General features: G+C 44.1%; 1 protein-coding gene across 1 annotated transcript in view; it reads right to left on the minus strand.

Annotated features, from left to right (window-relative positions):
* Window positions 1-21,056, minus strand: part of PARD6G (par-6 family cell polarity regulator gamma) — a 114,019-nt gene that overhangs the window by 63,911 nt on the left and 29,052 nt on the right. The window contains exon 2 of the mRNA XM_015412476.1: window positions 12,755-12,977. Coding sequence (XP_015267962.1) covers window positions 12,755-12,977 — 223 coding nt within the window. The remainder of the gene's footprint in view (window positions 1-12,754; window positions 12,978-21,056) is intronic.

Here is a 21,056-nt window from a genome sequence, read left to right on the forward strand (position 1 = left end):
AAACTATTTGTGTGACCGGGGCCAAAATTTACTAGCCCACAAAAAGCTACACTAGCCTTCAGTGTGGTCAGTCATTTGTGACACATCCCAGCTCCACAGTTTATAAAACATATTCTGCTTTGTTCACTCCAGGCTAACAAAGGACTTGCTACTTACAAACCAAGCCTAATCTAATAGTCACCACTTTGGATAAACACTTTTGAATCAGTTACATCAGCTGTAAGCATTCCAAAGCAGTATGTCATCCTATGCAAGTCTGCACAATATTTCTCTACTTCAGTACAGTTCATGTCCTCCATCTAGACACTGAAAAATTTAGGTTTCCACTGTGAAAGTTCATTGGACACAGACAGAAGGGCCTCTACTCAACCTGCTTCATCATGCCTGAGTGTCTCTCTCATCTAACCTTTTCACGTATACTTTACATTTTTACTGTACTGAAATCCAATTTAAAAAATTGACCAGATGAGGATTGCCCCAGCAGCTTCAGAGAAAGTGCAATACCCTTCTTGCTTAGCTACTAACAACAAGAAAAGGCCAACTTCTGGAAAGCAAATAAGAGCTCCATAATTATATTTTCAAATAATCCACACTAATGTAACTTCGGTTCATGGTTGGACTACTGTAACACATTCTATGTGGGGCTTCCCTGGAAGAGCACCCGGAAGCTGCAACTGGTTAAGAATACAGCAGCCCCCTTATTGTCAAGGGCTAGATGGGAAGAGAGTTTGTCTATTTTAAAACAGCTGCATTACCTTCCAGTTTGCTTCTGAATTTAATTCATGGTGCTGGTCATGACCTTTAAAGCCCTTCACAACCTAGGACCCACAACATCCAAAAGATGTCCCCATAGGTGGTCCCCATGCACCAATTACAGTATTCCAGTTGCCACCTTTGGCTGTTCCCTCCCCTAAGGTCACCCGATTGGCATATAGAGACTGGTCCTTTTCAATTGTGGCTCCCATTTATGAAAGCTTTTAATGGGGTCTAAGCTGTAAGCACTTTCTTGGGGAGAAGGGTGAATTTTTTAATCAAATTGGGATTGTAAACCGCCTTGAGTGGCAAGGGGAAGACAGGGCATAAATATTTTAATACATATATAAAAATTCTAGCTAAACAGGTTCCCATTTAGATCCGTTCACTCAACATTAAAATTCCTGCTGGCAAGTCATGTACAAAATGAAGTACTTATTTTAAAAAGTAACCCATTTATAATTTCCATACCACTCTAATCACATTGATATAAAATAGTCCAGGTGCCTAAAAACGTATGCAGTAATATCTCTGCAGCCCTGAGAATTGTTTTCAGTACCCACATTCTTTCATCTTAATCAGCTGCACCCCTCCAGGTGTTGCATTTGATACAAGTTGCTCATCTATCTTAAGCAAAGGAATGCCTTTACTGGCTTTCAAGTACACATACTTTACACCCACAGCCAGGATTTTCATTAAACAGGCTAATTAACAGCCTTCTTTTAGATTTCAGGGGCAGAGCAATGCACGTGCTTAAATCTCTTTCACAGAGACACAGAAGTGCTTCTCACTAGCTGCACCACATATCGTGTGCTTGGATTCAGTCCACAGCAAATGGCAGAAAAATCTCTTCTGCAGCACTTTTGGACAATCGCAAGAGCGCTTGCCACAGGCATACTGGAGTAGCAGAGGAAAGGCACATCCTCAAACAGCACAAACATAATCTTTTCCAGTTGATGTAATTACAGGGTAGGCAAGATAAAAGTTGGGTTGTTTGATTTTAAAAGGTGTAGGAGTGACAAAACTTCAACCTTCAGCCTTGAATCATTAAGCTGCTACACAAGAAGGATCACAATTTTGCACAGAGCACAACCCATCTGATGCTCCTGCGCAATCGACTTCTGAAGCATCTGAAGGAGGGCTATGCAACTAGTGCGGGTTTAGGGGAGCATCTCTTGATCGTATCAAAAGAATGCCATTGGCTAGCAATGGCAAAGTGCGCCGGTTATCTTTAAAGCTCTAAATGGCCTGGAACCAGGGTAGCTTAAGAGCCATCTCCACCCATAAGAACATGTCCAGCTATTAAAATCCTTGTCAGAGGCCTTGCTTTGGATATTCCTGTGACAGGCCCTTTCTTCCGACTGACAGGATCCACACATCCTCTTATGATTTTGGGGGACCGGGTTTGTTTAGAACTGTAAACCTTCCCCTCGGTTACAAGATATTCTTAGGGTACCAAGTGCAAAGGCTTTGGGTTCACCGCTGTGAGGTAAGTGAGGTGAGCAAGAAAAACACGGAGATCACTGAGGCAAGAGCAATATGTGAATAATAAATATTTATTTACTTACAGATCAGCAGCACAGGTCTCCAGGCAGCCGAAGGAGAAGCCTGGCTGAGGCACACACATTTAAGCTAGTTATGGCTTCACAATATGGCTTGAACTCCCTTCAGTGCTTGTGGGTACAAACAGGCTTTCACTGACTGGCCACTAGGCTGGATCCCTTCACACACAAGAGATTCTACCCACACCAGCCTGGACTTTCCCAAGAGCCAGACTAACAGTACAAGGTCTTCTCATTGCCAGAGACAGGCCTAACTACCAGGTGTCTATCTTCTCCCAGAGGTAGAGTTAGACCACTCTGCCACGCTTCCAGGTAGAGCTCCCCTTCAGACTAAATCATCAGCGCACTCTGCCTGAGGCAGGCCTGAACTAACGCCTGCTGTGCTTCCTCCAGCGTTCCATCCTCCCTCTGCAAGGTGAATGGATGCTGGAGCAGCACTCCCTCAGCCTCAGGGATGAAACAGCTGAGTGGTTGTTTTTCCCTTCAGGGACAGGATAGCCTCCTGTCCACCACAATTTCCTTTCTTCAGAAGCAAAAAGGAAGGCTACAAGACAGAACCTCTTTTACTGGGGTGGTGCCTCACCTGTGGAACTCCCGCCTGGCATCTATTTGCAGCCACCTACTTTTTTGCATTTGAGCAAAAATCTTTCCAGGCACTTGGCAATAATCAGTATTTTAGCTGGCTCTGTTCTCACTAGGTAGCCTGACATGGACAACCCAGGCTAGCCCAATCTCTTCAGCTAAGCAGAGTCAGTCCTGGCTAGTATTTGCACGGGAGGCCACCAAGGAAGCCCAGGGTTGTGACGGAGAGGCAGGCAACAGCAGACCACCTTCAAACGTTTCTTCTTGCCTTCAAAATCCCACGTGGGTCACCACTGATGGGGGGGGGAGGAGTTTCACAATTTATTTACTTCATTTAGAGTCTGCCTTTCTTCCAGATACCCAAGGTGAATTACAGAAATTAAAAACCAATGATACAATCAAAATACATACAATAAAAATCTAAAAAAAAAAATCCACCAGTCATTAAAATTTATTAAAAACCTTACCAAAAGATATTCCATATAAAAATGCCCCCGCAAATATTTCAGTTCTGCTCATTCTACATAATGATAGAAGAGTAAGGGCCTTCCTGACCCCTTCAAGAAGGTATTTCTAGCAAAAGGGGAGGGGGGCACAACAGAGAATGCTTAGATATGGACAGTGTTCCCTCTAAGCTGAGTTAGTGTGAGCTAGCTCACGGTTTTTTAGCCTCCAGCTCACACATGTTTCTCTTAGCTCAGGAAGGATGGCTCCAGAGCAAACTAATTTCTGCAGTAGCCAAATCGCTCGCTCACAACTTTAATGCCAGTAGTTCACAAAGTAGATTTTTTTCTCACAAGACTCCACAGCTTAGAGGGAGCATTGGATATGGACCTTACCTAGTTGCACAGCAGCATCTTCAAAGCACCTGATTCAGATAAGCGAAACTGTTGTAGCTGAACATATTGGAAGGTGCTGATGTTCACTGTTGCTGTTTCACTTTGTGATAGTATTTGTATTGTGATTGTACTTTTAGGCACTTATTACTGTTACAATTATTCGGTAGAGTTACTAGAGATATTACAAACGAAGAAGAGAAGAGATTGGCTCTATACCCCGCCCTTCACTCGGAATCTCAGAGCGACTTACAAACTTCTTTCCCTCCCCCTTCCCACAACAGACACCCTGTGAGGTAGGTGGGGCTGAGAGAGCTCTTTTCAGAACTGTCCTTGAGAGAACAGCTCTGACAGAACTATGGCTTGCCCAAGGTCATCCAGCAGCTGCAAGTGGAGGAGTGGGGAATCAAACCTGGTTCTCCAAGTTTACAGTCCATGCACTCAACCACTACACCAAATGCTGTTCGTCTCAGGGTTTTATTGATTTAATCGTATTACAGTGCTTCTTTTCTGAACCATTTCAACACCCTCAATTATGACACAGACTACAAACATCCTAAATGGATGAACCAAACAGTAGTCCTGTAGATCTTGCTGTAATATGACATACTTTTATTTATTTATTTATTTATTTATATTTATTATTCAATTTATATCCCGCCCTCCCCTCAGGCTCAGGGCGGCTAACAATTAGGGCTCAAGGCCATGCTTAAAACAGTAAATAACAAGATAAAACAATACAATAATACAGTAAAGTGCTGGTGCTCCATATGTCCATGATTCCAAGATGGGTTTTGGCAAGACAGACCCAGAACAATGATGTAAGTTCCAAAACGACACTGCAATCCAGTCTTCGTCCCAGGGCCGCCTAGCACCCTGATGGTATCCACACCTTTGTGGTGGCGGTACGCTGGTGGTATAGTGGCGGCAGCGGCTCCTACTCAAAGGCCTGGCGGAAGAGCTCCGTCTTGCAGGCCCTGTGGAACTGCGCAAGGTCCCGCAGGGCCTGGATCTCCTCCAGGAGCTCATTCCACCAGGTAGGAGCCACCACTGAAAAGGCCCTGACCCTGGTTGCCGTGAATTTGATGTCCCTGGGGCCTGGGGTAACCAAAAGATGGAGGGCCCCCAACCGTAGTAGTGCCCTTGGGGGAACACATGGGGAAAGGCGGTCGCTTAGGTATGAACAAGGATTGTGCTGAATTCCTATAAGGGAGCAGGTGGGAGAGTTATAAAGCATAGCAGAGACATGGGATATTTAAACACTTAATGTATCTCATCCGAACTGCCTTCTCCCAGAAAGGGTTACTTCCACTCTCAGAGATCCACTAGTACAGCAACAGCTGAGAGGGAGAAAGTGGGTTTTATTTTGAAGGGGCAATACTGGCAGGGAAAGAAGTCAGCGCCTCTCTTCCATCCACCCATGCCATGCTTTAAAATGCCCCATACTCCTCTCTAAAAATTTAGTGACAACACAATTCTCACAAACACTCTGCCAGTTTTACATACTAACCACACTACCCTTATTGTTTCACTCCATTGAGTTACAAAAAAATTAGTCCGTTCACTGAAAAGCTCAAGAAGCTAGCACAAAACAAGTTGACAAAAACAAAACATAAAAAGGGAATACATACACCCACACAGAGTTGAGGCTTTTAGGATTAGCCAGCATGTGTTGTGCGTTTTTTTAGTCAATGGTGGCCTGTATTTTGAAGATGGAAAATGAAATTCCTGAATAATAATAATCTTGGCCAGGGGCAGGAAAATAGTCCATGGCTATAATTTGAAAATGCAGATGAAGTCCAATAAGACTGTTGCATTCCACTGAGATGTACATTTCTGAATCAGCTCTCAGAAGAGCTATAATAAGACACTGTAAAACTGAGAGCACCACACCAAAGGTTGCAAACCTCCCCAGTTGTACGGGAAACTGGACCCTAGATAGCCTTTGGGAGAAATGATTTGCACAAAGCCACACTACTGGTAGTTTAGCTGCACAATAATCACAGCAAACACATCCAAATGCTTTTGTAAATTGGACAAGTGAAATCCCCAGGGTGGAAAAAGGACTCAGCACATTACTACAAAGGGGGAGAACGGGTCCACTGCCTGAAAAGCTGTAGTCAAATCTCTGGCAGCAGAGCACTCTTTTTACAGCCCAGACCACAAACTGTTTACGCTAAAGGACTTCAGTCTAGGCAAGATCAATGACTTTAACGCCAACTTATATCAGGGCTTGGGGACTAAGCTGAATCGATGTGTTGCCTCAGGTTATTTGAAATATGAGAATGAGCTTGGTCTAAAGATATGAATAAACCAACAATAACTAGGCGTAATTTTCCTTAGGAAAGCTGTATCCAATATCGGTGGCTGTACTTGCCAAAGTCTTCCTTTATACCCTAGTTTTCTCTTCTACCCTGTTAAACAGCAGAATTTATTCAGGTGGGTAGCCATGTTGGTCTGAAGCAATAGAACAAAATTTGAGTCCAGTGGCACCTTTAAGACCAACAAAATTTAATTATGGGCATAAGCTTTCATGTGTATGCACACTTCATCAGATACATTGAAACAGTTTTTCTCAAGCCTTACATATAGGCAGATAGGAGAGGCAGTCGCCAGGAAGAGCTAGTTAGAGTCAAGATGCATACATAACTTAAATAACATAAATAAACAAGTCAAATCCTACGCCAAAAGATAAATGGACACAAATCTGACATCAAGAATCACAAGACTGAGAAACCTGTAGGTGAACATTTCAACCTCCCAGGGCACTCAATGGGGGACCTTAAAGTAGCTGTTTTACTGCAAAGGAATTTTAGAAACAGACTGTAATGGGAGACTGCTGAATTACAAGTTATTACAACACTCAGGACAATGGAACCCCCAGGGCTGAACAGAGATAACAGGTTCTTATCTCACTACACATGCCAAGTCACTCAGTTCTCACTTATACCCAGAATTAAACTCTGTTGGTCTTAAAGGTGCCACTGGACCCAAACAGCAGAATTGTTTCCCCTTTGCAAGCTCAGTTGGCTCTCATTTATTAACTAGTGAATGTCAGTTTTAACTTTTTGTTGCAATCCTCTCTATATTTTTAGACTATTCTGAAGCCTACTCATGGAAGCCCGTGATACTGCCATCCTGGGAATGTTCTACTTTGGCTTTCAAGTAAGAGTGTCACAGTTCCCTAAATCATAAAGTTCCTTCCCACAGACAGCTAGCAAGTGAAATTCTAGCCTAACCTTCTCATCATACTAGTTTTCCATGGCCAGGGATGCCATATGGGAGCACACTGAGACGTATGATCCTCTTCTGAACATTACCATGTCCACCCACCAAAGGCCAGTGAAAAGGTAAAGGTAAAGGTTCCCTTGCTCGAAAGCCAGTCGAATCCGACTCTAGGGTTGCGGTGCTCATCTCCGTTTCAAAGCCGATGTGCCAGCGCTGTCTGAAGACGTTTCCGTGGTCATGTGGCCGGCATGACTAAACACCAAGAAGGTCATTAATTCCAGTACACTTTGCATGGTGCCAGCCAAAAGATCCATTACTAGTTGACCAAGCATCATCAAGTGATGTGCCCTTCTCTAGCCTCTTCAGTATTCAAAGCAATGTTTGGCATACAGGATTCCAAGCAGCCTGCAGTGAAATACACTTTTAAAGGGCATTTATTTTGAAACCATCTCTATAGAATTAGTGTCCTCCAAAACATCCTATTGTTAACAGCCTTGCTCAAGTCTTGCAAACAGAGGGCCCTTATGGCTTCCTTGACTGAGTCATTTCATCTCATGTTGTAGAAAAGAGTAAGAGTCCAGTAGCACCTTAAAGACTAACCAAATTTGTTTCAGGGTATGAGCTTTTGTGAGTCACTGCTTACTTCCTCAGATACCGGTACAGCTTATACCCTGTTTACTCAATTTCCTGTTTAAATATGCTAAAGTTAGCACTTTTTAAAAGGAGCTATATTACTATGTTTGGAGTTTATCTTCCAGCACAAACTGTAACTGCCTTCTAAGAGATCTAGACAGTTTCTAGGTAGAGCTGGGCACGAACCAGTTCATGAACTGAAATTTGGCCCGAACTTGGGCCGGTTGGGAGTTTGCGAACTATTGTTCAGAGAAGGCCCCTTTAGCAAGCCATTAAACCTCTTGGTGGGGGGGGGATGGGGAGACTTTGAAGGGGGGAGTGGACCTGGGCAGCTGTTAGGTTTAAATGGCTGGGAGTCATTAAACTTCTCAGTTTTGCTCCCCCCCTTCGAAGGGGTGAAGTGAAACCAACGGGTTAAATGGCTGGCAGCCATTTAACCCTTCCTGGGCATTCCCCCCTTTCTCCTGGCAGAGGGTCGTCGTGGCTGGGAGAATGGGGGTACCAAACTTTGAGTAGGCTCAGTTCGGGGCTCCTGAACCAAACTGTGTTTTTTTTGGGGGGGGGGTTTCATGCCCATCCCTGTTTCCAGTTCTCTCAGAAGCGGTTTAGAAGGAGACAGTTACATTATGATGACTCAACTGTACCTTCTCGTTCATTCATTCTGTTTGGGTGCCATTAATTAATCTCATTTCTAACTTGTGTACACAAGCGAGTCATACTAGAATAATTACAAGGATGCATTCTCTAAACAAGCATGTGGAATAATAAGGTATTCTTCCACCTTGAAAGGAAGGCACTTCTCTCATCAAAGTCTCCTGGATCAGATGTGAAAGTCTCACCCTATGCCAGATTCACCACCCTCTGCCAACGACAACACTAACTCAGCCAGCTCAGCTATTTAAACCATTGCCTTTAGTCAGATGAGAGCCCCAACAGTAAGTTAAGAACAAAACCCATTAAGACACACCATGCTCCTAGAGCTTAAAAATTAACTGAAAGACCATCTCTGGAATTACAAGCTTTATTTTTGTTTAATGCCACTAACCCCTTAAAATATTCTGCTCGGTCCTTTTAGCTCTTGTAAATCTCATCTTGATGACAGCCAACAAAGCCTACTTTGGATCCAGCACATCAGAGTGATCAGTAAAGTCTACATTACGGAAACTGCAGATTTCAGAAGATAGGAAGCTGCCATGCAGAATCAGATCTAGCTTGGTATCATCTACCATGACTAGCACTGGCTCTCCAGTGACTGAGGCAGAGAAAAGTCTTTTTCTAAGACCTCTTACCTGAGATCCTTGAACTAGAAATGCCAGGGATTGAACCTGAGACCCTTCTTGTACTTTAACCTAGAGCGGGAAGCAAAACAGGTATTTCCCCCTGATTTCTTCAGGAGGTCACCTCTATCTTAAGTTCCCTATGTCACTTTCTCAGTTTTGAGTCCGTAATTTATCATGCAGAAGACTCCTACTAGTATGGAAAGAGTTTCAGGTTAAATGGTTAGATTCAATCCAGTAGCACCAACAAGATTTTCAGGGTATACTTTACATCATACAAAACAGCAAGTGCTCATAGTGGTTCTGAAGGGATCTGATGTGGTCCCATCTCAGCAGCCATAGCTTGACCATTCTGAGGTTGGCATGGGTAAGATACGAAGCACATAACGAAACAGGATAAGAAAAGGCTATGACAAATAACCTGCAGCTCTTAATGCTCTGTAACTCTGCTTCGACTATTTTCTATGCAGATCCTAATACTTGCACAGACTTGGGGTGATTAACTGTTCACTACCATGCAAGGGTGTCATTTCTGCTTGAGATAAACATATATTTCCCAAGTAGAACAACTTTTTAAATGGGTCCATTTCTAAACTTACTGCATGCTACCTCCCCTATCCCCAATATAGAATGCAGTAATATAATCACTGAACAGGTTTCTAATTTAATTTTCATAATTATTGATACATCTATAATATTAAGTAGCAACATGCTGTATTTTGTGGCCATTCTGTACATTATGCAGAGACAAACTCAAATTTGCCATTGAGTGCTTAGAGCCTCCCCTTCCAGCTTACCCTCCTCCTTCGTCCTGGCCTCCCAACCTAAAAGTCTCAACTAGGGATGGGCACAGACCCAAACTTGAGCCTAACTTTACCTGGTTTGAGACAACCCCGAACCGAGGTTCGAAACAGGAGCCTTTCCTGAACACTCACAGAGCTTCTGCTTGGTTCAGTTGTTTGGCCCTCCGACATGCCCACACCACTTCTAGGTGGTGTCAGGCGCTGCCCTTGCCCCCTCTGGGTTATCTGGAAGTGACATGGGTGCACCAGGGCAGTGCTCCACACCATCCAGAAGTGATGTAAGCACGTGGGGGGAGTGACACACTTGCGTCACTTCCGGATGATGCAGATGGCTGGGGGCAGTGCCCACTGCCACCCAGAAGTGACATGAGCACATTGCCAGGGGGACCTGAGCTGGTCCAGTTCAAGCAGGGGTTCTGGCTCAGGGCCACCTGGTCCACGAGCCCCAAGCTGGGCTTTCCTGATCTGTGCCCATCCCTAGTCACAACCTAGTTTTGTGCCCTGACCTACCATTTGAGAACTATTGACTTAGAAGTCAGCAGCTTGAAAACTTGTTAACTTATGTCTGCCTGCGCCAAAGTTAACAGACTCATTCATTTTCCATGACAGAAATGGAAAAAAGAATCCAACTTATAAGTATCTACTTAATATATTTTTATCATGCCATTCCTCCAAAGAACTCAAGGTGATGATAGGTGGTTTTCCAGTACTCCATTTCAGCCACACAACTATCCTGTGAAATCAGTTAAGGAGAGAAGGAGAGATTGGAGGGAGGGAGGGGCTGGTTCAAAGTCACCCAGACAAGAATCATGGCAGAACAAGGATAATGAAGAACATTACAATGCCTGAGTGATCTTTAGGAAACAGCAGCAAGAAAGCCAAAGTGTACCTCTTCAGAGATATAAGGTGTGTCTATCTGCAGCAGAAGCAAATACAGGAGGTCTCACATTACCTCTCCGTGTGCTTTTATCCAGCTGTCCCCCCTGTACTAATCCACAAGGCAGATAATACCTCCTTCTTGAACACATCAGTGAGGGAAGGCATCATGCCACTCTGCAGCTAAAGGACAAGAGTGAAGTATACAGAGAGAGCCCAAGGCCACCCAATCAGTTGAGATTTAAACTCAGAGCCTTCTATACTATTGACTTCTCCACCTGCGGGAAAAAGTCTGTTCCTATAACCAAGTGCAGTCTTGATGGCTCAGCATGCTTAGCAGAAAGAACCCCAGCGCACAACACCTGTGCCTTTGCCTTGATGCTAGGGTGAGAGAGGAACATTGGGCCAAGATGGTAATCTAGTCACAACCTGCTCAGCCAGAATGCCAAGTGACAATGGGGGAGGTACATTTCAGAGGAACTCCCATTTAGTACTTTAAAATTCTTAAGGGCTTTGGTCCACAATCAAGAAAAGAACAAAACAATAACCACCGACATTGCAAACCAAACACTTAAATACAGCTGTTTACAAACTGCAGACATAGCTATCATCCCCCCCCCCCAATCTATAGCTTTTATGTTTGAGGACACAAAGTTGAACACTACAGCTATAAAGTTATAATGGCTAGTAAAGGAATACACAAGAGGAATGGAAGAAGAAGATGAAGCTTATATTTTCTCCAACAGCCAGATTTAATGTTGGCCATCCCTTGTAGTGCAATATTCCATCTTGCCCAAACTAGAAATAAGCCAAAAACATCCATGTGCTTATTTCACATTAAGTTTCCTTCCACTCCTCTTCCCTTTCTACATTTTTGGAGTAACAAAAGCCTGCAATGGGAGATCAAAGTTCATTTAGGCTCTGACATTCCGGCACCACATCTAAACTCAGTTAGGAAATGCATGGGGGAGGGGTTGTTCCTCATAAAGGACTGACCTGGAGAAAGACCAGTGAAATGAAACTGGGACTGGTGTAACAAAATAAGATGCTGATCTTTATGATCCAAGGCAATACATTACTAGCCCGCTTGCCAACATATGCCAACATTAGCCATATCTGACCAGGAAACAGAATCCAGGATGAGTCTATGCAATTGAGAGGTGGAACTACACAAACCAGTCCATGAAACAGCAACACTTTTGCAATGAAGCATGTATTTGCACACTTCAGTTGTGAAAAATCAGAGGACGGTAAATATACTATATGGTATAAATTAACCCATGTTAAAAAGAGGAATGCACACACAGACTGGCACATGGTACAATACTAATCCTTGTCCACACAGCAAAGAAGGTCCACACTGGCTTGTTTGTTATGCCTACTATTTCTGCTCAATTCTGTCTGAGAGAGCTAATTCTTATTTGTATTGCTTCACATCTTCTATTCTAGATTACTTAACTTGGACTGACCGTTCCCCTTTTGTTCTGTTTACACAGTTGTTGCTCCTCAAACATGCTTTGGAATACAACAGCTCCAACATGCTTTAGCTAACCTGCTCTGGATTGCTAAAATGTTTTAAAATGGTTGAGAGAAACAAATAATTAGGCAAGTAAATTATGGCTGCAGTCCTAAGTACACTTACTAGGAAGTAAGTCCACTGAACTCAATGAGATTTACTTAAATACTTAGGATTCTGAGAGCAGAGGGAACTGTGTAATGCAGAAGTGGACAGATTTTGTAACCCTATCCAACCCTCATGGGGTAGTGGTGGTGATGTATTGGGAAGATGAGGAAAACATAAACCTCATTGGTTCTGCATCTAGCATTGATTCTGCACCTATTTCCAAGTCCATACATATGAAGACTTTTTAAGGATCAGTTAAAGTTTTCCACATACTGAGAGGAATTTCAGAATGAGAATATTGAATGATTGCAACATCTTGAATAATAGTAGCTTGACACCTGCCATGTTAATGGAAGGAAAATGCAAATTGTTCTACCCACATGCTATTAAAATATGATTCACTACAGACTTTTGTCTCATGATACATTTATTGCTTCCCTCAATGGTAATAGCTTACCCACTCCAATCCAGCATGCTGACTAAAGACCCAAAACAATAGGACTCTACTGTCCAATGTCACTTTTCAAAACTGGAAGCTGGACAAGGTAGGCCTTGAAACGTTCAAAATGTTTCATCTTACCTTGTTTTTGTATAAAAATCCTAAGCAATGGGTTTGCACTTGAGACAGCCTTGAAGAAGTTGTCATCATTATTAATAGGAAGAAGATCCCCGTGGATATCTGCATATCCAATCATAACCTCCATGTTGGATATGTGGTGGATGTGAAGAATAAGTTTGTAGAAGTCTTCAAATTTCCCTGGCTTATAACGATCCAGAGAAAATCTTCGAAATTCTGCACCAAACTGCAATCAAGGAAGAAATCAGATGTCATCAGATGCCAGAGTTTGATTTTTAAAAAACTGAACTCTCAAGTTCAGTGCTTACCCTTTGGAAGAACACATGCTGTACATAATAATGCAGATGACAACCACCTTTTTCCCATACACTTTTAAACTAGCTTTAATTTTCAACTGTTAGCTTAACATCCTTCAAACAACACCAGCTACATACACACACACATAAATTAATTTTGTTATTAATACTGGCTTAATAATCAATCACTGCGCACAACTTAAACAAAAAGAGATACTCCCTCACCAAAAGCAGAACTGGCATGGTTATATGTACTTGGTTTGTATACATAAAATGTTAAAAATCAAAGAAACTTAACCAAACTGAAGTTTTCTCACTATTTCCTGTTTACTGGGCCTAAGAAGTTAACAATTGTAGTCAAACTTTCTTGCAAGGTCTCTCAGAATATATTCTAAACAGGTAGGATTGCCAACACCTCAATGGGGGTGGGGTTTTCCCCATTTTCTGGCCCCCCAATATGCCACCGGCCAAGGGGAGGCCCACCCTTGAAGAGCACCGTCGCACCAGACACATTGTGTGGGGGACACTCTAGCGTTTGGGTAAAAACTCTACGGTGACCATAGAGTTTTTTACCAAAATGCTAGAGCGTCCCCCACATGATGTGCCCAGCATGACGACATCACTTCCAGGTGACCTCATTGTGGTGCACATGCAAGAAGACTCCAGGAGCAGGGCTAGAGCCCCCCGCCAGAACCCTGGCAACCCTATAAACAAGGTAGCTTCATATTTCCCTTCCCTAATCTGTGAGAGTTTTAGGCTCACCCTCTGGAAGCAGTTTCCTTTGGCTGAGAATACTTTTTAGATTTCTCCTGCCTTTTTTGAAAGGCCTGTTAACAAATGAAATGGTTTGGAAGAACACTTGCTCTTCTCCGATGGAGCACAGATTGATGATTATGTGAGCATAGCAGAGAGAGGCACCCATTTTTCAAAAGGCTTTTCAGTTCTCTTAAAGATCCTTGCAGACAGTAAAGCACATCTAAGGCCCCGACCATTTTCTTCCCTCTCTTACCGCCAAGTCTGCTTGTTTACAACGTTTGGGAGGAAAGCAATCATTTTACCTACTCTTCTTTATTTCTGCCTTATGCCATGAATTTAATCATACAAGTTATTTCACTGAAACCAGTGGGTAACTTGAACCCTTCCCCTTTGAAGCACGATTCCAAATTTAGAAACCATATGTGTTGCCTCTCCAGGAACCTCCTGGAGGCAAGTCAAAAAATTGAACATGATAAAACTATAAGAAAGCAGCATAAAAGTGATATAAATTAACAAACCATAAAAACCCAGCTAGAGTACAAAGACAGCACAAAATATTAAGCTGCCTAAAATGATCCTCATAAAGCATTCCTCAAGTCAGAGCAGACTGTAAAAACAATTTTAAAAGACCAACCCCCTAAGTTAAAAGGCTGAATTAAAAAACAATGTTTTGGCCCAGCACCTAGAACAGAACAGGGTGGGCACCCTGTTATAACCAGTCAATCAACATGGACTCCGAAAATACCAGGTTTTCCATAAGACCTGGTCCATATGAGGGGGTTTGGGTAAAGTGATGGTAAAAACCTCCCTTTGGGGAAAATGTCGTTCCCCCCTCCCAGTTCAAGGTACTTCAATATAAAAGTGGCACAAAATAGCTTGTAGGCAATGGGGGGGTTGTGTTTTTGCTCTTATAGGTGATTGAAATGGAACAGGACCGGCAGATAAGGACTCTCCACTCATGGAGCAAACAGCTTTGTACACAGAGGTTGTGATCAGTCAAGTGTGAGTGACTTATCATACCAGACAGTCAGATCTAGAGAGGTATATTGGTGACAAAAGTTGAAGACTACTAAGCAGCAGCTGCTTGGGAGACAATTTGGCATCTAATCAACATTTGAAAAAAAATTCTATTACTTTCAAGGTAGGATAAGGATGAACAGAGATATCCTGGCTCCCGAAGATAAAGCAATAAAGTTCCCAACAGCCATTAATGTAGAATGGGTGATGGTACAGGCAGCAACTACTTTAAAATAATTTAGTGCTTTTAATGAATTTAGAAAGTGAACATAGCATTTAGTGTTTTGAAGATCCTTTTTTGTAATACACTTATAGGAGTAGTTGTAATCTTCAGTAAGACCATCAACTATAATTACAGAACTATCGAAAGAAGTAATTCTTATTGCACCAAATTACAGTGGTACAGAATATTTTCAGGCATTAAGCAACAAAGGCAGAGGATTTGCCGCGGGAGAGCAACAAGTACATGGCGGATTATCTGGGAAGTGGAGCGCACCCGTGACAAACCTGTGGTGCACCACCGGAAATGCGTGATTAAAAACTACCTGCTCAGAGGTACTAGCAACCGGTTTGCCACAGGCTGCCTCCAGAGTCCCTTGGTGTGATTGCGCCAGCCGTGGCTTTTCCCTCCGGCCCCTCGTTGATGTGCAGGAGCGGAGGGAAGGAACCATGGTGTGCCGCCAACACGTGGGATCGCGTTATGGCGGCTCGAATTGTGGCGGTGCAAAAAGCCTCCCCTCCCCCCCGCGTTATCCGGCCCATGTGACCGGGGCCAAAAGCTTTTAACTGGTCTGGAATCCTTCATGGCCACGGAAGAGTTCTGTGTTGTCTGGAAACTTGCATACCACAACGACAATGAAACTAAGTTTTAAATAACTGCTTAATTTGGAGAGTAACTCTCTGGGGCAAACTCAGCAGCAACTCCTCCCAAGGTATTACAAGATCAAGTCATCTGGCAGCACAGTTTTGGAGGGGTGCATACAGAAATACACATGCAAGATCAGACAGGCCTCTTGCAAAGCTTGCCATCAACAGTGCACAGAACTAAAACGTACAGCTTGAGGCATTTTCACATAAGCTGCAAGCATCTATTTGGGCCACGCCACAGCCACAAACAAGGTTCAGTGGGCTGTCAGTTAGCCATCCCTGCCTTTAGGCCACATGTTTTTGACCTAACCATTACGAATTGTTTCTCCATTTGACGAGAAGGCTATTTCCATCCTCCTAATTAAAGGCCGATGGGCAGCAGCGTTGCATTTCCCACACCACATGGGGAAAGACACATAATGCCTCACTGTGAATATTCATCTCTCTGACTATTTCCAATTTTTCTCCTTTGCTGCTTCGACTCTTCCCACACCATATAAAAGAGCTAAATGGCTTTAGAAGACTGTATGTTTGATTAGTTGCCTATCAGGCAGACTACAATAAGACACTCGCCAGAACAATCCTTCATTATGGGAATCTAATCTACTTATTAGGGCACTGGTTGAACAGTGAAGTACAGTAATCTACTTTGACCTACTTACCTAATGCAAACATCCCAAAGGACGCTGCAAAGCTACAGCAAGAGAGAGAGAGGGCAAAAAGGGGTTGAAGGCGATTTAGGTTGACGGCGCTAGGAAACTGGGACTAGCAAAACAGAATCACATATGTTTTCTTTTTCAGACAATGGCCCCACTCCTCAGAATCTTCTGAACATTAGTCACTGTCTGGTTGATTTGCAAATCCAGGCAACAAAAGTTGGCCAAGAAACCAAATAACCCCAGTACAACAGGAATTCTTGCCTATTCCCATACTAAATCAAAACTCAAGAACAATAAAAAATGTCAACCAGAATGTTCAACAGACAAATGCTCTGGCTAAGCTCAAGAGATGCAAACAACTTTTAACTGAATGAAGACTGGTGTTCATCAAAAGCTACACGCCTCATCCCCATGAAACAGAATATTTGTAAAATTCAGGGGTTGTAATAGATAGTCCAATAAAAATGTCAGCCCCGTGTGCTGCAGCAGTGACAAAAGCAAACTGGGAATTATTAGGAAAGGGACTGAAAATAAAACGGTCTGGTATGAAAAAATATATACAGATGCGTGCTAGATGCATCTAGCACACATCTGTATATATTTTTTCATACCAGACTGTCTTCAGATTGTGTATTATTCTTGTGGATTGAAAATGAAACGGCCAATATCATAATGCCCCTTTATAGATCTATGGTGTGGTATCATTTGGAATCCCATGTGTAGTTCGGGTCACAATGCAGACCTAGCAAAGGTACAGAAGTAGGCAACCAAGATGATTAAGGGGCTGAAGCTCTTTCTATAGGAGGAAAAGCTGAAGACTTTGGGACTTTTCAGTTTAGAAAAGAGACGACTGAATGGTGACAGAGATTTATAAAATTATGCATGGGGTAGAGTGCTCAGAGAGAACCTTTTCTCCCTTTCCCAAAACACAACAGCTTAAGGGCATCCAATGAAGTTGACGGGCAGTAGATTCAGGATGGACAAAAGGAAATACCTCTTTACTCAATGAGTGTTTAAAATGTGGAGCTCCGCACCAGAGGATATAGGCCACAGGCACAGATAGATTTAAAGGGGGATTAGACAGATTCACGGAGTATAGGTCCATCAGTGGCTACTAACCATACTGACTAAAACGAATCTCCATTCTCAGAGGCAGTCAATTTCTGAATACAGCAAGCAACATCAGGGGAAGGACTTGGCCTCTGTGCCGTGTTATTGGCCTTCCAGTCGAACATGTTAGCCCCTATGTGAGACAGGATGCTGGACTAGATGGACTACTGGTCTGATCCAACAGGGCTTTTATGTTCTTAATTACTTCTACCGGTTTACATTTCAAAGTATAATTAAGATATTAAACCTTGGTCTTAGAACACCCCTATACCTAATAGCAAACTGGCTGGCCCCTGAGCCCCATCATAAATTCAGCAATATCAAGCCACCCATAGGCAAGGTCTCTATATGTTCAGGACAGTCCACAGGCATGCAGGAAAATCTGCTTTTGCAAATTAAGCAGAAGGGGAAAAAACTCACAAAACGGCCAGAGGAGACCTGAATATGCTCCAGTGGGCATGGGATGTTGCATCAGTTAAAGGGGAGAAAGGGTGTGTGTGAATTAGCCTTTTCCATATTTTAAGAATCCTGGAGGAGGTGGAGTGGAGCTATTTTCACATTCTTGCCCCCCCCCCCCGCCCCCCCCCCCCGGTTATTCCTCACAAGCCCCGACATCTTTTTTAGTAAACGTCAGCATAATTCCATGGTGGAGTGATCTGGACAGGGAGAAAGGACCCAGCCCATCCAGTCCTCTGAAAGAGGCAGCACATCCACAAAACATAAAAAGAGCAGTTAGTTAGGTAGGAGGGATTGTCAAATGTCAAATAAAACAAACAAAAAAATCTTCACCTGCTGTCAGAAGACAGCAATAGATGAGCCTCCCTGCGGAGAGAGTTCCACAGCTTTGGTGCCACAACCGAGAACACCCTCTCCCCAGTTGCCACCTGCCTAATCTCAGAAGTTGGGGGCAACCCAAGAAAGACTGTAATGGTCCAGCAGGTTCATTAGGGAGTAGGCGGTCCTTCAAGTATGTTGATCCCAAACCATACAGGGCTTTGAAGGCCAAGCCCAGCACCTTCAACTGTGTCTGCAAACAAAGTGGGGGCCAGTGTAGATCGACCAAGGCTAAAGTGATATGGTCTCTGTGACCCACTCCACTTTGTCTCATGCAGTGGTGGGACCATGGTAGAGCCCTGAGCCGGCTCTAGCTGGGAGGGCGAGGTATAAATTTGAATAATAAATCTGCTTTGCATTTTTAAAAGGTCCTAGGTTTAATCCCTGGTATCTTCAGTTAAAAGGATCAGGTTAGTCAGTGATGTGAAAGACATTTTTTGAGAGCTGCTGCCAGTCAGAGAAGACCTCAAAAGACCAAGGGGCCTGACTCAGTATTCAGCAGCTTCATGTATTCATGCGTTCAGTGGCCAAGGCCATGCCTTAATATGGGCTTCCTCTTTTACCAGCACACTGGACAAGTATCTACAGGGAATATCCACCTTTATTTTGACAGCATTTAAATCTGTTTAAATTATACAGCATTGGATTTATTCCCAATAAAGGTATGGAAAATTATTGTATTTAGCCAGGCAATTAAAGCCTGAGTTCATTTCCCCCCCCTCCTAGCCTGTTCTGCATTTTAACAGCGTGCTTAATTGTCAAATTGTTCTCTGGTCTTAATCCTTTTATACTACACATGCATTTTTGATCCATAGTTTTGTTTTAAAACAACCCAACACAAATGTCATTAGTTGCTAGGAAACTGATGCCAATATGGTCACAACTAAGACAGAAAAAGATAATAAAGCAGTTGTAGAAAATGAGAGTTTAATTCTTAAGAACAAAACTGATGTCAGATCTTCTTTCAGGATGACAGTCCAAATTATTCTCCTTTGGTTATTTTTCTTTATTTTTTTAAAGGTAAAGGTTCCCTTGCTCGAAAGCCTGTCGAATCCGACTCTAGGGTTGTGGTGCTCATCTCCATTTCAAAGTCGAAGAGCCAGCGCTGTCCAAAGACATTTCCGTGGCCGGCATGACTAAACACCAAGGCACACGGAACGCTGTTACCTTCCCACTGAAGTGGTACCTATTTATCTACTTGCAATTTCTTGCTTTCAAGCTGCTAGGTTGTCAGTTAGCAGCAAGTAATTCACATGAAATGTTTACCCATTCTTGACAGACAGGGAAGTTAACAGAGCAATCCTGAGGGGGGCCTTGAATCGGAATAGGGAGCCATAACTCAGAGACACGACAGTGCAAGGGGCATTTATACATTGCAGAGGGCATGAGCGGTGTTGTGTGGCATGCTTGCACTGGCACAGCTGCACCATCGCCGCACGTCAATGGAGTAACAGCATGAACTCCCATGCCGGTGGAAACGTGGGCATGATGCCAGCCAGTCGGCTCTCTAAGCACTTTCAGCATGGGAGCTCACCCCAGAGCAGGTACAAAATTGCACCAGCAAAATGGTGGCACGGCCCATTGATGCCTGTGGTAAATCCCTGTTCACTCCTCCCTACTCCGCTGCGGCCATGCCCTGGGGAACCCAAGCAGCTCAGGATACAAGTGCACACACAACCAGCATGCCCCCATTCCCCTCTTCGGTACCCAATGAGGGCTCACCCTACAATTGGTTCCGGGAGGTCACCCCACAACTTCAGAGGTAGGGCACACTGCACAGGATGCTGTCTGACAGCTCCCTGCCATGGGTACTTAGAGCAAGCAAGCACACACCTTGGTGGTGGGCACAACCCAGACAGTGCTTCTGGCACCACTGGGTGAGCACCTGGTGGAAAGAGACCATCAGGAGGGCAAAGTCCACACTCCAAGGCTGACCTCTCTCTGATTTCAGGCCCCACAGGACTGCAGCTCATTCAATGGGATCCCAAGGGGTGGCAACGCACAAACAGGGAAGCAAAGAACCCTTCCCCTAATGCCCTTCCCCCCTTTGGCCAACACCAGTGACACTGTGCCGCACTGGACATGGAGTCAGTCACTCCCAAACATGGCAGCTGGGGGGCCAGGAGCACTCCCTCGCACGGACATGGTCCCAGCGCACCAGGCAAGTTGGTGCATTGGTGGCTGTCGGAGGCATCTGCTGGGGGAAGAGGCTGAAGGTGGCATCACCACACTAGGGTGCGTGTCCCGCCCATTGGCAGCACCCCCCCCAATGCACAAATCACATTGCTGTGTGGGAATCCCCTCCAACCTGAGGAATGAGAGCTCCCACCTTGATGGCCAAACCCTTCCCTTGCAGGTGCAGAATGCCCTGTCGCTGTTGAGAGGAGTGTGTCTCCAGATACTCAAAGGTTCTGGCAAGACATTGGATCAGGTGTCGATGATCTGGATTCTGCCACCCATCGGGTTCCCCTAGTGGCATGATGATGCCAGGTGGCGCATCCACAACTGCCAAATGCCCCACACGCTGTCAAAATAACGGGGGATGATGGCCAAGGTGTGAGCATGGGGGGTGGGGCAGGGCAGGGGGATCAGCGCCTTCCATGGTGGGATGGCCAACATCCACATTCTGCTGTGTGGGTGGCATGGCCACTGGAACATCTGGTGGCAGGGACAGCCATCGCCGGCTGAACTGGATCGAGGCTGAGAAGGCACTGCTGTATGGTTGGTGGTAGAGTATGCGAGCATTGCCCTTGCCACTGCAAGGAG

This window comes from Gekko japonicus, unplaced genomic scaffold (assembly GCF_001447785.1).
Source record: "Gekko japonicus isolate JY-2015 unplaced genomic scaffold, Gekko_japonicus_V1.1 scaffold54, whole genome shotgun sequence".
In the NCBI taxonomy this organism is placed as follows: Eukaryota; Metazoa; Chordata; class Lepidosauria; order Squamata; family Gekkonidae; genus Gekko; species Gekko japonicus.